General features: G+C 36.2%; 1 protein-coding gene across 1 annotated transcript in view; it reads right to left on the minus strand.

Annotated features, from left to right (window-relative positions):
- The window catches only part of NBAS (NBAS subunit of NRZ tethering complex), a 166,661-nt gene that overhangs the window by 36,316 nt on the left and 110,540 nt on the right, over positions 1-19,805 (minus strand). The window contains exons 45-48 of the mRNA XM_069011614.1: positions 13,910-14,128; positions 13,461-13,663; positions 6,642-6,731; positions 4,180-4,375 (exon numbers count right to left, since the gene is read on the minus strand). Coding sequence (XP_068867715.1) covers positions 4,180-4,375; positions 6,642-6,731; positions 13,461-13,663; positions 13,910-14,128 — 708 coding nt within the window. The remainder of the gene's footprint in view (positions 1-4,179; positions 4,376-6,641; positions 6,732-13,460; positions 13,664-13,909; positions 14,129-19,805) is intronic.

The raw sequence follows: 19,805 nt of genomic DNA on the forward strand, positions 1-19,805 counted from the left end.
GCAAAAGCTGAAAATCACTGGACACTGACATTCCCATTGAGACCATTCTTAACAAAGTCATATGAAGAAACACCATGGAAACAGATACACATTTTTCATTAACAGGAGAAAGAGGAACAAAGCAGCAATGGAATCTTGACAGTCACTCCAAGCTCTCAGAAAGTCAATGCAGACATCACCAAGGTTGCTGAGACACAAGTTTGCATATGGCACACAGGAATTGCCTATATGAAGGAAGGAAAATGTGTTGTGCACATCCCACATACACAATACAAATTAAATTGTCAACTTTTCAAAGCTAAACTTTAGGGAAGAAAATAAATAGGAAAAGTGCCTAAAGTTACAATTTTAAATCCTTAATAGACATCCCTTGCAATTTTCAAAACATTTTGCCCTCAGCAGCTCTCTATACCCCAAGATCATGAAAGAAAACATAATATAACAAGATAAGGGGGAAGGCTAAATGAGATTACCTTCTCTAAATGACAAAGCTATTTCCATTTAAGTGGCATGCAAGTAGTAATTACATTTTGCATTTGCATAATAATTAAACGATCCTTTCAAGAAAAGGTGTGTCTTATAGAAGCTTCACAATTAATAACTTCCTATCTTAAAGTAAGCCTTGGTTTACTTACAGAAGCTTTGCTAGTGCCACTGTAACCTCCTGGGGCAAACCCTCACTCATTCCTGTGAACTATGCCTTGTAACTGGTCACTGAGCAGAACAACTACGTACACGCACCCACACATAACCTGACACTTTAGGCTTGTTAAGACACTGCTCTGAGTCATTACAGGCTATACAGATTTATGTACAATTTGAAAATAAATGGATTTCCCACTTAGATGAATAGAGATGAATTTTGATACCAACATTCTAAACAATGTCTTTCTTCCCCCTCCAGTGTTTTTTAAAATATAAAAAGTCAGTATTTTGACCCATATTTTTCATGCACCAGTTAACTAGAAAATTACAGAACCTGAAGAGCTCAGATAAAATTCATCAAGGGGATTAAAACAAGGCATGTCTCCTCCTCCTCCCTAGCGTGGAATGCTGTTGGAATGTGAATTAAAGACTCTCAAGCCTTTGAAAAATGAGGACCCCTGAATTTTTAATTTTGTTAACTAATCATGAGAGAACTGGAAATCACTGTGTTTCTGAGTGTTTGATAGGTAGCTCCTTCCATAAAGTACATTTTTAATTTTTAAGAGCTGGCCTATTTCCCAGCACACTGATTTGTGGGACCACTACTTGCAGCACCTAGAGCATAATTAAATATTAAGTCCCTCCTTGATGTATGCAAAGTCTGTCTAAGAGGATTAGTAGACACACTGACGGTGGCTTTCACACATTTTCTGGTAATTGAACACTGCAATACCATTAAAATTATCTTTATTCAATAGAAATCCATGTTCATACTTTATAATATCTGCCATCCCTTTTTGTGCCAAGGAATGGTATAGGAAAAGAGGGATCTCCTAAAAGCGTGTAAGAAACACCAAGCAAGTAATGATACAACAATCTGGAAGCAAGATAACGAATACATTTTGGACATATTTGCAATTTAAAGCTCATTATAAACCCCTGAAAACTAACAACCTTTAAACACATTCCTCTAAAATCTAAAACCAGCATTCAATCCACAGCCCTTTCCCTCCCCATTTGTTTGAAATGGGATTTTTTTTTTTTTAACTATTTTGCTGGATGAGAAAGGAAGACCAAATTAATAAAGGTGTAGTGATGCTAGAGAAAGTGATACCTACAGACAACACAGGCACACTGACATAGTTTGAAAGATGATATTTCTCCTGTCTACTTCTTCATGCAGGATTACCCAACAAGCTGTGCTACAATACACCCTTCTGTAAAACAGGGTTGCTGTAAAAGGTCTTTGCACCTGAAGCGTGAACTTGCATGAGAAAATTGTGTCTTAACCCTAATGCTCTGCCACACCTCATACACAAATCTCTCTCTTTGTTTTTAAGCAGCCATGTAAGCACAGACTTCTGCAGTGTTCTTGTTCCACTAACATACCATGAAGGACCGGGAAATGTACAGTTTTCAATCTGCTATTTTATGATGATATTTTCCGTTTTTGTTAATTCACAAAATACGCAAACTTAATACTCAAACAAGGCCATCACTAGCTTTTCTAGTATCAGCTTGTAGACTAGCATTTGACATCAGCTGACTACAAGAGGAAAAAAATCCAAAATAAATAGTCCACATCTAAGACCACTCATTTGTTTTCTTGGATATTTGTGAAGAACTCTGAATTTCAGTGACGGGTATCTAATGGACAAAGCAACAGGACTCTTCCACCTAAGTAACACATTAGTTACCTAGCACAAAACATTCAAAGAAAACAATCACACCGAGCTTGAGCTGACATGAAAATGAGAATAATTTTTAATATATTCCAATAGGACTCTTGTAATTGCACTCTGTAGCAGAAAGTGGGGTGCATAAACCATGATTTTTATGTATGTACATATAAGCACAGCTTTCACTATTGTCAGGCATGAAAGCTATTTCTACACTTAGCTAAATAATAAATAGTATATACAGAGAAATTAGTATTATGGTGTTGTGTACATATTTTCATACAATTATCTCTGAAAAGTTTGAGCTTAGCTAGAGCATTATCCAAGCTTTATTACATGTCTTCTTGTACTACTTGCTTACTCATCAGCAAAAGCATAAAGCACTGAAGTGATCAGCAACACTGTGTTATGAGCAGATGTACTGTTGCTCAGTCAGTACAAACCTCACAAAAAGAAAAGCAGGTTTTCCTGCTTGAAACTAGTTGATTTTAAAAATCCCTTCAAGAAACAGAAATTAACCATTTATATGGAGAGGCCTAAACAGGCTGGCAGACTGGGCCAGCAAAATTTGCACAAAGTTTAACAGTTGTGCTGCACCTGGAACAGCACAGGTGGGGACAGCACAGCTGTGGCTGTCTCAGCTCTGCTGAGGGGGCCTTGGGGGCTCTGGTGGGCAGTGAGCTACACATCAGCCAGCAGCATATGAAATGCATTCAATTAAGTCCTAAAATTTGGTTTTGTAACCAAATAGAGGTGTGTTTCTTTTTGCAAAGTTATATACATTCTGACTTACAAGAAATACGGGAGAAAATAAAAGTTTGATAAATATTTTAGATAAAATCACAAGTGTAATGAGTGTCACAAGGTTTCTGTCAAATACAGGTTCTTTTTCTGTCTTCTACAAACACAGCTGAAAGCTATTATCTACCTGTAACTTTTTTTTTAAGACATACTCTAGTTCAATTTTTTTAGAATTGGAAATAATTTTGAATTAGAAAGCAGGTCACAGGCAACACAAACACTGACAAAGGATTGAACTGAAGATGAAGAATCCAATCACAGACACCCAAACAGTAGTTGAGGAGTTAAATGCTGGTATTACTGTGAATACAAGAGGAAAAGTAATTTCCAAAGAAACCAAGAGATAAGTACTTTCTTTTCCTTTTAAGATTTTTATTAGGATTGTTCCCTTGGATGAATTTAGCACAGCAAGTCAAAACTGAGATTGCTTCAGTTTTATATGAATATAAAGTGGGTTTGTGCACAGATTTTTTTGGGAGCTATTAGTAATATTCTACTTTTGTTCTGTAAGGTCTTGGCATGGTGGGAGGCACTTAGAAAATGAACAAAAAGTAACTCTGCTTCTGAACAATTCTACATGCAGCAAGTGCTACTCATGATTTCAAAATTGCTACACATTCATGAAATAATATTTAAAGGCCCAAGAAAAAAAGAGTCAGTGGCCAGTAATTATCATTGTAATTGTGAATAAAATGTGACACCAAGTGGAAGATAAAAACGGAAGGTAACATTGACAGAAAAAAAGGGTCAGGAAAGAAGGTACAAAAACTTCAAAGTCAGTGCTTGACATGGAGGAAGATGATTAGTCTTCAGTCAAGTTCAGTACTATGCACTCCTGATTCTAAAGAAAAATCAGAAAAGTCCCTTACCTTTACATAACTTTGTTTTACAAAGAATCAGAATGTATCAGAAACTTGATTTAAAACAGAAAAGTAGGGTTAGTTTCCAGACAACAGGATGCATCACAACCATATACTGCAGACCAACATTTCATTATGTAATCCTCTCATAAAAACAGCCTAATGCTATAATTTGCAGCAATCAGTATAAATACCTTTGTTTCAGGCCAGCAAGCTCTAAGAACGGCTTGTGTCCTGAAGTACACCAGCAGCTTGCTATCCTCATCACTGAGATGGAAGGCTTGCTCCAGAATTTGCAATACCCTGATGCGAGGCTTCACTGCTAAAGAATCATCACCACAGAAAGGTCTCAACCACTCCAGAAGGTCATCTGCAGAAACTATTTTCTCCCTGTAATTAAACAATACGGTGTTAAATAGTCTCTGGTAATAATCCTAATGAAAATACTACATGCATTTTCAAAACTTAACAAGCACGTTCATTATGAAAGAAACACATAACACCAGGAAATGGAAGATCTGACCTCTGTGAGGCTGCAGGAAAACCGGCCCTTGTAAATCAGGAGCCCAAAACTGTGTGATGTAAGAACTTTTTCTGAGCTTCAAATAATCATATAATACCATAGGAATCCATCTGTATACTTACATATTTTCCCACAAGCTACTCTGGTACCATACAATGGTGCTGGGTTTGAGCATCTGAAAATCCAAGTTTTTTCATGGTGTCTGGGCCTTACTGATGCCTGTACTACCACACCATCTGACTTTATGGAAAACCAGCTTGAATGCTTGCATATTTAGTATAACATTTTTATCTCTGAATGCTTATTCATAGTGTCACCCTGCATTCTCTTTCTTTCTTTACAAGACTCTTCTTTCTACTCCACACACACTAAATTATTTTCTCCCAGTTGCAGCCCTAGCCATATCTTTTTTTTTTTGTGTACCATCTCTGGCCAGCTTGATCATTCTCAGTTCTTAGCATGATAATGATTGCAAAATGCCCAAAATCCTTAGAAAGAAAAAAAAAAAGAGATGTTAAAACCCCTAAGCTTTTGGGTTGGACTTTTAATTATAAAAACTCTTAATTATATAATTTGATTCAGAAGGTGTATTATATCAAATACATTCTGTGTGGAAGCATTCACAGTACACAGATCAACATGAACTGACCAAGCAGTTAACAGCTGGAGACAGAATGATCTGTGATGTCCCTCGGAGGAGGCTATAAACTAACAAGTACCAAATCAGCAAATGCTGTTTTAACGTCCAATAATATTTTAAACTCAAGCTAACTCTTTTCTTAAAAAAAAAAAAAAGCCAAGCAAGTGGCTCCTGGTGGAGTGTGATTTGTAACTAATGTTCCCTTATTTGTCTTAACAAGACAGACGGGAAAGTAATGGGAGACAGAAAACACCAATTTAGCCTGTCTTTCAGCTCTGAAATAATAAACACTGACATCTTAGGTTTTCATATTACAAAGATTTCAATTTTACTTAGGCTTTACATTGTCTGAATAATGCTGTTAGCTCAGAACTCCTGCTGAATTAGACTTGCCTTTGCTGAACAGGTGGCATTCAAACAGTAAATTAAAAGTTTGAGAATTAAAAGGACCTGCTGGAATATTTCAAGAGTTTGTAGAGCTTGCACTTGATGCTTATGTATGTTTTCCTGAGGAAAATATTCCTGTTTTGTAAATCAAGTAGCTGAGTTTTAAGGTAATAAATAAGTATTTAAAGGAATATAAGTGATCTCTTGCAATCATCATTACTTTCACTCCATCTTATTGTTTCAGCAGTTAAATGCTGACGAAGTACACAAATAAAAGACTCCAGAAGGTGCATCTCAGAAAAAAATAGTACCGACTCATCCATTATACCTTAGAATACTGCAAATTATATTTACTGCAAATTTTTACATCAATTCAGTTTACTTCAGTATCCAACATTCAGCTAATTTAATGTCATTGGAGAAGCCTCAAAAAATAGTGTCACTGTGTGTGTGTGGCTACCAGAGAGTATTGGATTTTATTGTCATTACTATACATGACTTCTTTGTACATCTGGGAAAACAAAGCTGATTTTTTTTTTGTTTCTTCCTTGTCTTTACTGGGAATGAAATGGAAAATGTCATTGAGATATACAGGCCATTATGTGGTCTGAAATAAGGACATTCCCAAAAGAGGAGAAAAAAATGTGGTGAAGCATCATATAGCATTTGGGAAATTGTTTCTGCACTCTCCCTTACAAGTATTGACAAACTTAAGATATCTAAATTCAGATATCTGAAAGTGAATAATTATTATTTGAAATTTATCAACTAAACTGAAACAAAAGCAGTGACATATTCCTGGTAGGTATACAATCTGCAGAAGTCACAGCTGAAAAACCATTTTCTCAATTCACCATAATACAGTTATCTAAATTTTAGGTTCAGTGCTTTCTTCCAAATGAAAAGTAAAAACTTCTGTCAGGGCTCAGATTTTGAACATGAAAAATGATAGCCAATTCCAGAATAAAGTCTTAGAAAATTAAGTGCAAACTCATTACATATATCCATGAAGAAAAATCATCCATATTCAGTATTGTACCTTCAGAGCTTTCATGAGAAGCATCTTTCAAAGTCTTACCCAAAGAATCCGTACAGGAAGCTCTTACCCTTTTTCAACGCTTGCATGCACTGCAGAAATTATACCTTCTAGGATTCCAAGTGGATCTTTCTCTGTTGGAGATGAGTCACCATTTCCGCTATTAAGGGAAGACAAAGTTACCATTAAAATGGTCCTTAATATTGTATCTCATTTTATGCACCTGTAGGATTTATATTAATTGTTTGATAATTATAAGAATTTTCCATTTTCGTTTCTTAACTAGTACCTTTATTTTTATGTCAGAGTAGTGCAAAAAGTAAAAAAGGAAAGAGTGGGAAAAAATACTAAAGCACTTAAACGGCATTTGAAAGGAAAAAGCATAGTTAAAAGTTTAGTGCTTCTAACATGGATTAGGTGAGCAAAATACTCACATGCAATCTCACTACCTTAAAGATCAATACGAACTGAAGAGACTTAAAGTTATACATGAATGTCATCATCTTTTCCCTCTGAATCATCTTTCAGTATCTCTGTTGGCTTAAATCAACCTGACTGTAACCTGAGTCAGCAGGGATCAAGCCACATACAACAGCAGCCACTGTGCACGTGTGGAATAGAAAAATGTCCATCACTCCCATCAGACATTTCAGTTAAAATACAGTTCTCTTCAGCAGGTGAAAAGGTTGTAAAAATTGGGTGAAAAAAGAAACAAACAACCCAAAACCACTCTGGTAGGAAAAAAAGCTTTGCTCGTAACTCAATGAAAATGACATTTTCAGCTAAGGTTTGCCATAAAACATAAAAGAAAAAAAAAAGGCAATAGTTCCCAAATTATCTGACTATAGATGATTCAAAAAAACGAGAAAAAAAGTGTATTTTCTCTATAGTTCATCACCATATCAAAGCTCTTCTGCTACTAAAAATATCAGCCTCTTTCTAGATCTGCTCTTAGCAATAACAAACACATGCCCAAACTACTTTGACTGTTCTATCTAAAGCCAAAATACCACACAGCTGACAGAAATGTGCAGAAGTAACCACGATATTCCAATTTTTTTTTTGTCAGGAGTTAGGGAATAATTACAATTTTGTCATTCAGTACATCAGTAAGATAAATATATTTTCTAAACAATGATTATATCATATGGCATAGAGACCTAAATCTTTATAAACTTTAACATCTTCCTGCATTCAGAATTTTCATCTTTTCTATCTTAATGTGTGGCCAGCACTCCAGTGAACAACACTAGATTTAAAATAAATATGACTCTATTCAGAACAGAAGCAAGATGATTTGTTGCACGATGAAAACTTAGCATCCTCGTTTGATATTACTCTATTGCACTCCTAAGTTTGAAACAGGAGTAGACAGCTCATTAACATTGGTCTTTTTCTCAAAAGATACTGTACATATGACTGACAGAAGTGCTGTTCTTAGTACCAATACTACCATATTGCAGCTAAATAACTTTTTTAAGAGTGAAGCTTAAATCTAGATATAATCCTAAACATCTTCAGAATATTTGGAAACAATAAAATTATGATTTATAGTACAGAATAGTATACAAATATTCCCAGAGACATGATATGTCTCCAAAAGATAAAATCCCTTTTCACCAAAACACACAAAAAATTCATTCTCAGAAAAAAAAAGAAGTGTATTTTCACAGAAAAGGAGACATAACAGAATTGAATGCACTGTTTAGGAAAAAAAAAATACACCTTTAGGGCAGATGTGTGGAAATGGTAAAAAGCAAAGCAGTATTCAAATGATCATTTTATGCATCAAGGCTAGATGCATTAGGAGATGGTTACAAATTTCTTTAACAACATAAAAAGCTAAGAAAATTTATTATAGGTCCCTAGAGGGAAGACAGATATAAGGCACTTCATTAATGCTCTTTTTATAAGCCATTTTGTTTGTGATTTGTTTACAGGCCAAATTTAAATTTTCCATTTTTTTTGTGCCCTTTTTTCAATTAAGTTTGTAATAAAAACACATCTACAAAGGGCATTAACATGGCATATCAAAAGGAAACTAGAATACTTATAAAACTTGCACACTAAGAAGAGAATGAGTATTGAAGCAGAAACAACCATGACATTTGCAGCCCTTCAATACTTAAAAGAGGATTATAAGAAAAATGGTGACAGACGAGAGAGTCAGTTCAGATTACATACAAGGAAGGAACTTTTTTCAATGAAGCTGGTGAGATACTGGCCCAAGTTCTCCAGAGAGATGGTGGATGCCCCTTTCCTGTAAACACTCAAGACCAGATTGGATGGGCTCTGAGTGACCTGATCTAGGTGAAGATGCTCCTGCTCATTGTAGGGGGTGTCACACAAGATAACCTTTAAAGGTCCCTTCCAACCCAAACTATTATATGATTGTGCAGTGTAAAGAAATTGAGTTCTTACTGGTCTACTTACACTTACTTATCTTTAGTGGACAACTACTGTATCAAAGGAGACCAACCAGCAAACCTGTATTTTGGGTATCCTCAATTTAGGGATCAGTTCTGGACAGTCCTAACCCTTGCTCTTCAAAAAACCTTCATCTCTCTAATCCGAAACAGGAGTGGATAGCTCCGGTCGCAATCAGGCTCTGAGCTCCTCAAAAATACCCCCAAAACAAAACAACCTCTGCCCCAAACAAACAAAAAATCCCCAAACCCAAATAAACAAAAAACCCAAACAAACAAACAAACCCAAACCAAACCAAAACTGATCAAAAGAAACGTATCTGCAAAAGCTAATGGGCATTTCTGAAAACAAAAAAAAAATCACTGTTTCTGACAATACATCTGTGAAGACAATTTTCAAAAACAACAGATGTATGAACATTTACAGAAAGCTTCAAGTTTGTCAGACACAGACAGGTGTCACAGACAGGTGTCTTTTACTAAGCAGAAGGAAAGGAGAAAAAGATTAATCTAAGCAGTAAGCTACAGTTATCTAGAATAAGGAAGTATTTTAAAAATCTAGAAAGCTTAATACTGCCTTTACTGCCTAATGGTTAGAGAAACTAAAAAGAGATGACACCTCATGAGACAAACAATCCTGTCGAGTTTCCACAGATTGTTGCCCTGTTCTTTTCTTAATGATTAAAAATAAGCAGCTACTAACAGAAACAAATATAATTAATGGAGGATTAGCCTCCACACAGATTATATGCTATTTTATGCCCATTTTAGACAACAGAACAGGATTCAGTGTTCAACTCAGAACTCCTAGGTATGAGCTTGGTGTAATTACACTGATAAAGGCTTATTTTGATTTCAGTTCAGCGTCAGAAAAAGTGATGCATATTTAATCACATTCGTCAAACAGAATAAAGTACAAAAAAACGCCTGAAAGGAGAATAAATTAACTTCATCTAAATTTTTTAACCTAATTACTGTATTCATTGAAAATACTGCATCTTTATTTTCCTCTGTCTGATTGTGCTTTGTCATATTTAAATAGGAGGAAAATAAGGAAATAACATATTGATGGTGTGATCACTCAAAGCTGGGGAAAGAAAAGTCTTAATGGCAAACCATCATTTTCATCTAAAATACCACAAAATCATTATATACAAGCTAAAAAAATACTCTGTATGACCCCTGCTTAAATGAGATCAGGGAATAAAAATCTGATTTTTTTTTTTTCCCCCTGTTAAGTTAGCTACTCTTTCTAAGAAAGCTGGGTTTACTTTCTTCAGAAAACACTGGGCATGAAACAAGGAACTCAAAATTCCACCATACCTTTCCTGCTCACTGCCTGGTGAATACTTCCAAAATTTCATGGAACACTATTATCCCCATGGACACCTAAGAGAAGAACTATAGGAGCAGCAGATGAAGGAGACCATAATGTCTTCAACAGACAAACTCTCTTTCCTGACTGACCAACCGTGGACATGCCTACAGTCACGGACCATGGAATGTTTCCTATCCATCATGTGAGTGATCTTAGGCAAGGAATTAAAATGAGTCTTAGGTAAGACTAATCAGATGACCATAGTTGCTAAAATATTTTATTTTGTTTTCCACAAGGTCATGGTTTCTATTGAAGAGGAAACTGATTTTTAGTTACAGTAGCTGCTTCTACAGGCAAACAAGGAAGTGCCCAATACATAAGTCATGTAAAGTATGCAAATATGCTCTACTGGACAGCTTTTACACATACCAGTGCAAGAGTTTCTATTTTGAATTTTGTGTGCCAGAACTAGAGAGTTAAGGGAGACAAAAGTAGTTAAAAGAACTGGAGGACAATACTGCTCTTAAAATTACAATTTTATAATTTACAAATTTACCAATTACAAAATCCTGATATTAGGCAAATAACTATGTTATATTTAACAAAAAGTCTGTTTCTGAGAAGTTATCAAAGTTGTTAAGCCTGTTGTATCATACATTGCTGAAAAATGAAGCCAAAAAGTAACTTAAGCTTTCATAAAAACATCACTTTCTAGAAGTTCTTCTACAAGAATGACTATATATGCTAATAACAAAAGATATTTTACTGTGTTTGAAGGGTGGTTGTAGTTAATGCAACTGAAAGAAAGGATGTGTATTTTCAGTCACAGAAGTGGTGGACTGATGCTTAATTTTCAGGCAGATCACTGACACTACCATAATTTTTCACATCCATACAGGCCTCTTTCACTTGTGTCTGCAATACCTTAATTACACTGCTTGTCACTACAGCTATAAAGAATCCAAGTTCAGTGTTACAGCCTTACAACTGCTGCTCTGAAGGTTAATTGTCAAAGAAGGAATTTTCCAAAACAGTCTCTTCAAAACTACTATACAAAATAACCCCACTGTGTAACATATTAAAGTTCCAGAAAACAAACCTAAAAGGTTTTCCCTTGAAATATTGCATTTATTGAGTAAAAGTCTGCTTCTCCAGGCACACTGGCAAGGCTACTTCTTTAATTGCAGAAATGCAAGTATTAAACAAAAAGTTTTCACTTGTGCTGCATCTTGAAAGTGAACATCTGAGCATAGGATAGAGATCAATCCAATTCTATTCACAAGCAACAACATGAATACCAGCAGGCTTAAGAGATGCCAAGCAACAACTTTTCTTTTCATTCCTCCCTATATTTAGATTATATTTAGTGCTTTATAATATTACCCCTTTCTGAATTTTATCATAGGGAGGATATTATCTCACGTATTTTCTATTTTATTTTATACTAGATTCTCACTTCATGATCTTTATCATTGTAGTAGGCAAAGTTTCCATAGTTCAGAGTGATATGATTATCTTTCCCTTCTTCTGTCAGAAAAGCAGCGGAGTGGGAGTGGAATATTTCTACTGACCACATTAAGTCACAACACACACAAAATCATTTTAATTGAAACTTCCAACCCGTTTTCTCATCTCTGCCACTACAGTTTTCTCTATGAGACAGTCATTTCCCTCTTTCCAGTGAAGTGCTGCATAGGAATTACTGGACATGGTCGCTGTCACAGAACTTTAAATCAACTTGCAGCCATTCCATTCCAGCCTTGCAATGCATATAAAGAACAAGTAATTCAGTTCACAGAAAAGTGTTGATAAGAAGCAGAGTAGAAAGGAGAATTTTGATAGGTTTCTCATACTCTGCATGTTAATGAGACACACTATAGTCAAAATAACTGGACTTCATGAGCTTTGTATCCAGATACATCACACTGCTAGTCAGGAACAGCAGGACAGTTATTATCTAAAGCCAAATTATTCTTCTTCAAATGGACGAACCCAGACTAGAAAGACAGTATTACTTATGTTGCTGTGCAAAAGCTCTGTCATCATTGAGGATGCTGTGAACACTCTTAAACTGAGTGATAGGAGAAATCAATTTTCTGCCCAAGAGGACTGCAAACAATTTGACAGGCTGCTTTCTTTTCATCTGTGGCACTTCAATCTGCTCTAATATATACATACATGCTGAAAAAAAAGTAGAGCCCATAGAAAATTTTCCATGCTAGACTTGTTTTCCAATTCCTGGTGTGTGCATTCAGATCATCGTCCCCATATAATTTTTCTGCATGCAGAACAACAGGATAAATTCTCAAAGTTTTATCTCTCTAAGCTGGTCTTAGAAGTGCTAAGCAGTGTTTAGCAAACATCTAAAGCAAAATATTCTTTCATACTTGTTGCATGTATCTCTGTGCAACAGAAATACTTCAGAAGAGAGTTTTGTATAAATAGTTAAATGAGAAGTATCTGCTCAATTTACAATGGATGATATAAAGTTATCCTCCCCTGCTTCCCCCTGCCCCCTTAAAAATATGAGGAGGAATAAAATATTTCTAATGAACCAAACCAACCAGCACAAAAAAACCCAGCTCCCCGAAATGGCTCAGCAAGTTATTCCAAAGATGGAAATTGTATGACTTCTGGTAAGACACACTGTTGTGGCAGAAGCCATTACTAGGCCTCTGCTCCCCAAAGGCCTGCATGAGTTACCATTTCCAATAAACATGCCTTTTAACTCTGTTTAAGAAGGAAGAATTATGTGCTGTTGTAAATTTTTGGAAAATTTACAAGGGCACACACACATAATGGAACAATACTGTAAACCAAACGCTTGTAACTAAAAAGCACCAGTGAACAGGAAAAGCTCTGTCTTATTTTGTTCGAATTGCTCCGGCTTCCCAAATGCAGAAAAATATGACTAAGTATGAAATTATAGGTAAACAGAAGCATAATCAAAGATCTCCTATTACTGCTTAATTTTCTGCAAAATCCAGACATTAAAAGTGAAACAAGTACTCACTACAGATAAACAAAACCAATCAACCAACCAAAAACCACAACAAACTAACACACCAAACCAACCAACCAAAAAAAAACCCTTCCAAAAACGTAGAAGAAAGATTTTTGACCTTAATTAAGGAAGCCTGCTTACCTTAATATACATACAATTTTTTTAATAGCACATTGGACAATATCCTGGGGAGAAATGCCTAGATCTCCAACAGCCACTTGTAACAACTGCTGCACCATGTCCAGGGGCTGACCATCTATACACATGGCTACTGCTTGCTCATGGATTTTTTCTTTCTCCGACCTTGAAAGATCATATAAATAGCCATACTTTTGTAGTGTATCCTGTGAAAACATAATTTTTGGAACACTAATCAGTGTACTCCTTATTTACAGGGCTGTATCAGTCTTCCTTTCTGCTAGGATTTAACATACACTGAGACAAAGAAAAGATTGATGGAACTGAATTTTCAAAACCCAGGTCAACAAAAGCAAAGGTGGAAAATACTAATAAAATATGACAAAAGATTGATGTCTATCATTGCTAGTCATGGTAACACTCAAAGCAAGCACTTGATCAGTAATCATTACCTGTTCGCTGCTTTTCAAGTAAGTGATAAAACTGTGAGTGAGTGTTTCCAGATGAGCAAGAGATTGTTGCAAGTGTTTCAGAGTTTCTTCATAAGCAGCAGACCGGTTTTCAACATCTTTCATGTCATTATCTGAAGTTTTTTTTCTTGATTTCTCAGAAAGATGTTTGACTGCTTTAATAGCCTTCTTAGTCACTTCTATCCTGGCTTCAACTGGCAGCTGAAAAAGATTGTTCAATTATTTATTCACTCATTACCTGTACACTACTGTTTGTATTACAGCAGTGCCAAGAGGTCAGGTGGATCCACTGTTCCACAACACAGCATAAAACTAAGTGAAGTATTTAATGGGGAAAAAATTTATTTCTAACTCGTAATTTATTTAAGTGATCAGTATTTCATTACTTTCTTCTGCTGTCCTTCTTTTTATGGATCTTTTTACTTGTTCTTGTTCATTTTAAACCATATGAAACTTCTTTTCCTAATAATATTTATTATTTTGTCAGACTGCCACCTTATAATCTTTTAATTCTTCACTGAGAGATGTCTGAGAATCGCTACACAAGACTGACTGATAACTCACTTAAGGTTTGTCAGGTTTAGAGCACTGTTTAAAATACATCTCTAAGACCATAACCATAAGCAAAAAAAGCAGGAGGATCTAGAATTTTTATATCAATCTATTTAAAGCCCAAGTTATACAAAATAGTAACCATATAGTTTTTTAAAGACCTGTACAACTATATGTATCTAGGCATTAAACTGAAATAAAGTCTGACTTTCTTGTTTCAGGAAAGACACAGCTTCAGCTGTAAGTCCAAAACAAAATCTGAAGTGTGATTTCAGACATTCATGTATAATTTGTTCACTCATAACTTCAAGCACAGTTTTAAGGATGCTTGCAATACATTTTCTAATGGGTGGGAGTGTCCTCTGCCTGAACTCTAAACCCAAAGCACTAGATACTTTTAACAATCAGGTGTTTTAGTTACTGGAATACTGAAAAATGACATAAACAATTTTAGTTTTCAAGTTGAAATACACAAGAAATAGAAAAAAAAAGCTTGAATCTGTATGACACAGTGAATAGGAAAAAGGATGAATTACCATAACAGAGAGCAATTAAACTGCTGTAGCATTGTTCATACAAAGTCCAAGAGATGTTTGCATGATGAATTAAACTACCTACTTGTAAAGCCATAAAAAATTTGAAGAGGATTACTTAGTGGAAAGTTTTACAGTTTACGTATTTTCCCCCTCTTCCCTAGATAAAAAGTCACAAGTGAAAGATGTAGAATTTACTCCTGGTTTTTTGTGCTGTTACTGTGAACCACACTAATGGTCTACTGGATATTTTTAATAATGAAAGCAAAACGAGTGGACATTATTGTTGGAGCAAAGAAAATTTACCAGTTTTAACACAATACAAAGGGAATTTTACCATACAGTTTCAAATGCAACACAGTTCCATTCCCACTCTACGTGATTGAGTTTGTTACTGTGAACAAGGTGTCAATATCAGGTTTTACTCTAAGTAAGGAAAAGTTCATAGTCTCCACATCACATTAAAATCTAACCACCACAGCTGGATTTATATATCCATTTCGTAAACATGATAAAAGAAGAAAACAGCTACAAATTTCATTTTTCCTCTTCTGGTGTAGATTCTAATGTTCAAAATGCAATTAAGAGAGATACAAGAGGCAAACAATTTAAGTATGCTATCTAACATATCCTAGAGAACAGTGTCAATATACTGACAGTTTAGAAGTCATGATGCCATAAGCACATGCAGAATAAAGTATTCAGGGAAAAAAAAAAAAGAAAGAAGAAAGAAAACATGTTTTTCCCAAGCCTATTTTAATTTTGCATTCACATTTGCAGAGTGCCAAAATGCAGCACTATGAACGTATCATTTCTCTTGTTATTTTATTCCAAACCATGAATAGCTCTCCTCCGTACTTCTAGTCAGCTTCAGTAATGAGATTTGGTATCAGAGACAGTGATAAAAATGTAGCTTAGGGGCTAGTTCACTTTGTTTGCATGTGAAGTGAAGTTTTATATTTAAAAAGCTTTTGCAGTTTAAAAAGATCTTTAAATCTATAAGCTATAATGTGTAATAAAAGATCTTAAAAATCTCTTTTCACACCAAAGAACATCACATACTATTTCACCTCAACAGATTTTACTCCTCGGGGTAAAAACTCACCTCGTAAGCCCGTTCTCCTCAGAGTACGTAAGTGTTTCTTAATAAAGTATAGTACAAGTAACATTTACTTGCACGTGAAGATGTTGACCCTACTACTCTTACTGCCAGGGATTAACATGCAAGTGTGGGATTATGGAAACAGCTCCACTCCTCTTAATGCCACAGGAACCTGGGATCCCAGCAACACTGAAAAGCAGAATGGTTGGAATGGACCTCCAGAAGGCATCTACTTAAACAGAGCCACCTAGAGCCAGTGGCCAAGGACCACATTCAGGTGGCTCTTGAGTATCTCCAGTGTGGGAGGACTCAACAACTCCTCTGTGGAACTTGTGCCAGTGTTCAGTCATCCTTATAATGAAAAATGGGTTTTGATGTTCAGATGAAACAGTTGGGTCCAGTTCCCATACTTGACACCAAATCACAGAATCATAGAATGGCCTGGGTTGGAAGGGACCTTAGAGATCATCCAGTTACCTCCCCCTTGCCTTGGAAAGCACCACCTTCCCCTAGACCAGGTTGCTAAAAGCCCCATCCAACCTGGCCTTGAAACACTCCCAGGGATGGGGCATCCACAACTTCTCTGGGCAACCATTTCTCCTAATGCCTAATCTAAACCGCCTCTCCTCCAGTTTGAAGCCATTCCCCCTTGTCCCGTCAGTACAGGCTCTTGTCTCTCTCCATCTTTCTTGTGGGTTCTCTTCAGGTACTGAAAGGCCACAATTAGGTCATCCCAAAGCTTTCTCTTTTCCAGGCTGAACAATCCCAATTCTCTCAGTCTTTGCTCATAGGAGAGGTGCTTCATCCCTCTAATCTTATTCAACTCTTTCTTTGTTACCACTGACCATGACATTGGGCGGCACAGGACGCACCTTTGGCCAGCTCAGGTCAGCTGTCCTGGCTGTGTCCCTTGACCATTTTTTTGCCTACCTGCAGTCTACTCGGGGCTAAGGTGTTGAGATAAAAATTAAGCCTTGACATTGTACAAGCAATGCTCAGCAAGTCAAAATTCTCGTGTGGCATCAACACAGTTTCAGTCACAAATCCAAAGCACAACCCCACTGAGGCTGCTATGATGAAAGTTAACTTCATTCCTACCAGACCCTGTAAAATTCATCCGGAGAAAGTTTTAATGTATGCAAGGAACCAGTTAAAGAAAATACGTATTAGAGAAGTTTCCTATTATAAACTCTTGAAACAGATTTAATTAAAATAACTATATAAATGGAAGGCACAAGAAAGTACCTTGTATTGATACTAAAAAAAGAAGTACTGTCAATATCCATGAACAAAACAAGGTCAGGCAAGGCAAACCAACAGAACTGGCACACAGTGGAAAAAAGTGATAAAATGAAGCCAAGTAATTAAAAAAATAACATCTGAATGCAGCCACACTATGTAAGAACATTTCTTGTACACCTTCAGGCAATGTCATGCTCTTTTTCCTTAGTGTTTTATACAACATTAAGTCAATCAGCCAGACAAAAGACAGTGAACATATTCTGGTGTAGAGGGATTCCTTATGGAACAGGGGCATATGATACCCCTGGAAAGATTGGACAACCCAGAGTTGCTGAGGAAAGGCCCCTGAACAGGCCCCTGGCTGCAGGCAGGCCTGGAAAGCACCTGGCTGCAGGCAGCCCTGAGAGTCCTTGGCAAGGTATACACTGGCCAGCTCCCCCCTGATTAGAGGCTGTCTAGAGGGACTGGGCGTGAATCTTTGCAAAAGTAGATCTAAGTTGGCAGAGTTGAACAATAAAGGGAGAACGATGCTTAATCGTATTGGTGTACGTGTCATTTATCTGGCCAGCTCTCCGGACTCGGTCCCTATCATTCTGGGATTTTTTTTTTTTTTTTTAAAAACTGGGCTTTTTATAAATGTTATTGTATGTTATTATAATATACATTATATATTAAAATATTATTTTTATATATATTATATGCTATTATAACATATAAATATATTATTTTAAACAGCATTTAGTGTCTAAAGTCAAGAAAACAATGCAAGTTAATATTCAGTTGTAACAGGTTCCCATTCCACACCTGTTCAGTACGTGGTCAAAAAGTGGACATTGTATTCCTGCTGAAGAAAGCAAAAAAGAAAAGAAAATTATCAAAAGAGTATTACTGACTCAGAGAAAATAAGTCAACCTTTCAACTAAAATCACTAAGTTGCAAGAGAATTTCTTTTAAATCAGAATTTGGAAAAGAAGTTATTAAAGATGGAATGTTAAACAAAAAAATGTCATCAGCTGCTGTCTGAAAGAATGTGGCAGAGTCTACGAAAGGCTGCAAGAAAGTACCCATGTAAGGAAAATTTGAGCATCTCTCTACAGAAGACCTGACTGATGATACCACTGCTTTTTACTCTGCTTTTCCTATCTGACACTGCAGCCTTTTCTTCCTAATCAACATATTGTGCCAATCTACATTTGTAGTGTGTGTTCAATAATGAAAACACAGTGATTAAAAAAGATTGTTTTCAGTTGTGCTTTTGTTGTGCTAGGCTTTTTTTCCAGAGTACAGTTGATCAAAAAACCATCAGGGCAATGACCTATGAGCTCTGAAACAGATGGTTCTTTGAAGACATAACCAGCTCTCTGACACAATGAACAAAATGCTGGCAATGAAGGAATAATAAAAAAATTAAACCCACAAATTATCTAAAATGCTTCACAAAGATCACAGAAACAGAACAAATGGGAAATCATCACAACAAAAAACTGGTATGATCATTGCTGTAATTAAGAATCTATGACATCAGTATTATTTAAAAGCAAACAGAGCTGCTGGGAAAAAAGATGACAGACTCAAAACGCATGCAAAATATATGCAGTCATTCCAATGAATATCTGGAATATCTCCCATACAGGAAGCAATCTGTTCCATACACGCAAATAGCCTATTCTTAACACTACCGAGGTAGAATGACTTATTATTTAGTCAGAAAGACTTAAATAGTTATACGGAGTTAAAACCATTTCTGACTAGAAGTGCCACAAGCAGGAACCTTCTCAACTGCTTGCAGCAGCAAGCCTCTGTGGTCAAGGGATCAATACTTCAGTCCTTCAGTGTGTGAGGAAGGTACTGAAAAAGACTTAAGGTCTTTGCCTGTTTCATTTACCACAAACACCAAAAAAAAAATGGCATCAATCTTTACCTTCTTCAACTACATTAGCCATGTTACTTTGAGTCTATGATTTACTGAAGTCCCACTATGATGCATCACTCAGTTCCCACCACACAATGTCACCCTTCCATGAACCCTTAGGACCTGGGCACTGAATCTCATCTTCCAGGTGGTAACTCATTTCTACTGATTGCAAGAAACATGGGACAAAAGAATCTCTGGCCTCTTAGAGCTGAATACTAAAACTGCATCACATCCTGAACTACAGTCAGTGTAACTATGTTAGCTACCTTTTCATAAATGCAAACTCCTCATCCATTTCTCCAATTTAGACATTTTCTCAATCCCTTTGCCCAGTCAAACACTGCTCATTCATCCACCTTCTCATTCAGTCACTGCTGGCCCAGTTCATGAGAAAGCTAAAACAAAGAGGATGCGGAAGGAAACAGGTGAATAAGAGGGCCCCTGTCAAAGCCCATCACATTCCTGTCTTTCTCAGGAAGAACAAGAAGTTGCAGAAGCCAGCACTAGACCCCTGTGTTTTCATTCCCTTTTGCA

This window comes from Aphelocoma coerulescens, chromosome 3 (genome assembly GCF_041296385.1).
Source record: "Aphelocoma coerulescens isolate FSJ_1873_10779 chromosome 3, UR_Acoe_1.0, whole genome shotgun sequence".
NCBI lineage: Eukaryota > Metazoa > Chordata > Aves > Passeriformes > Corvidae > Aphelocoma > Aphelocoma coerulescens.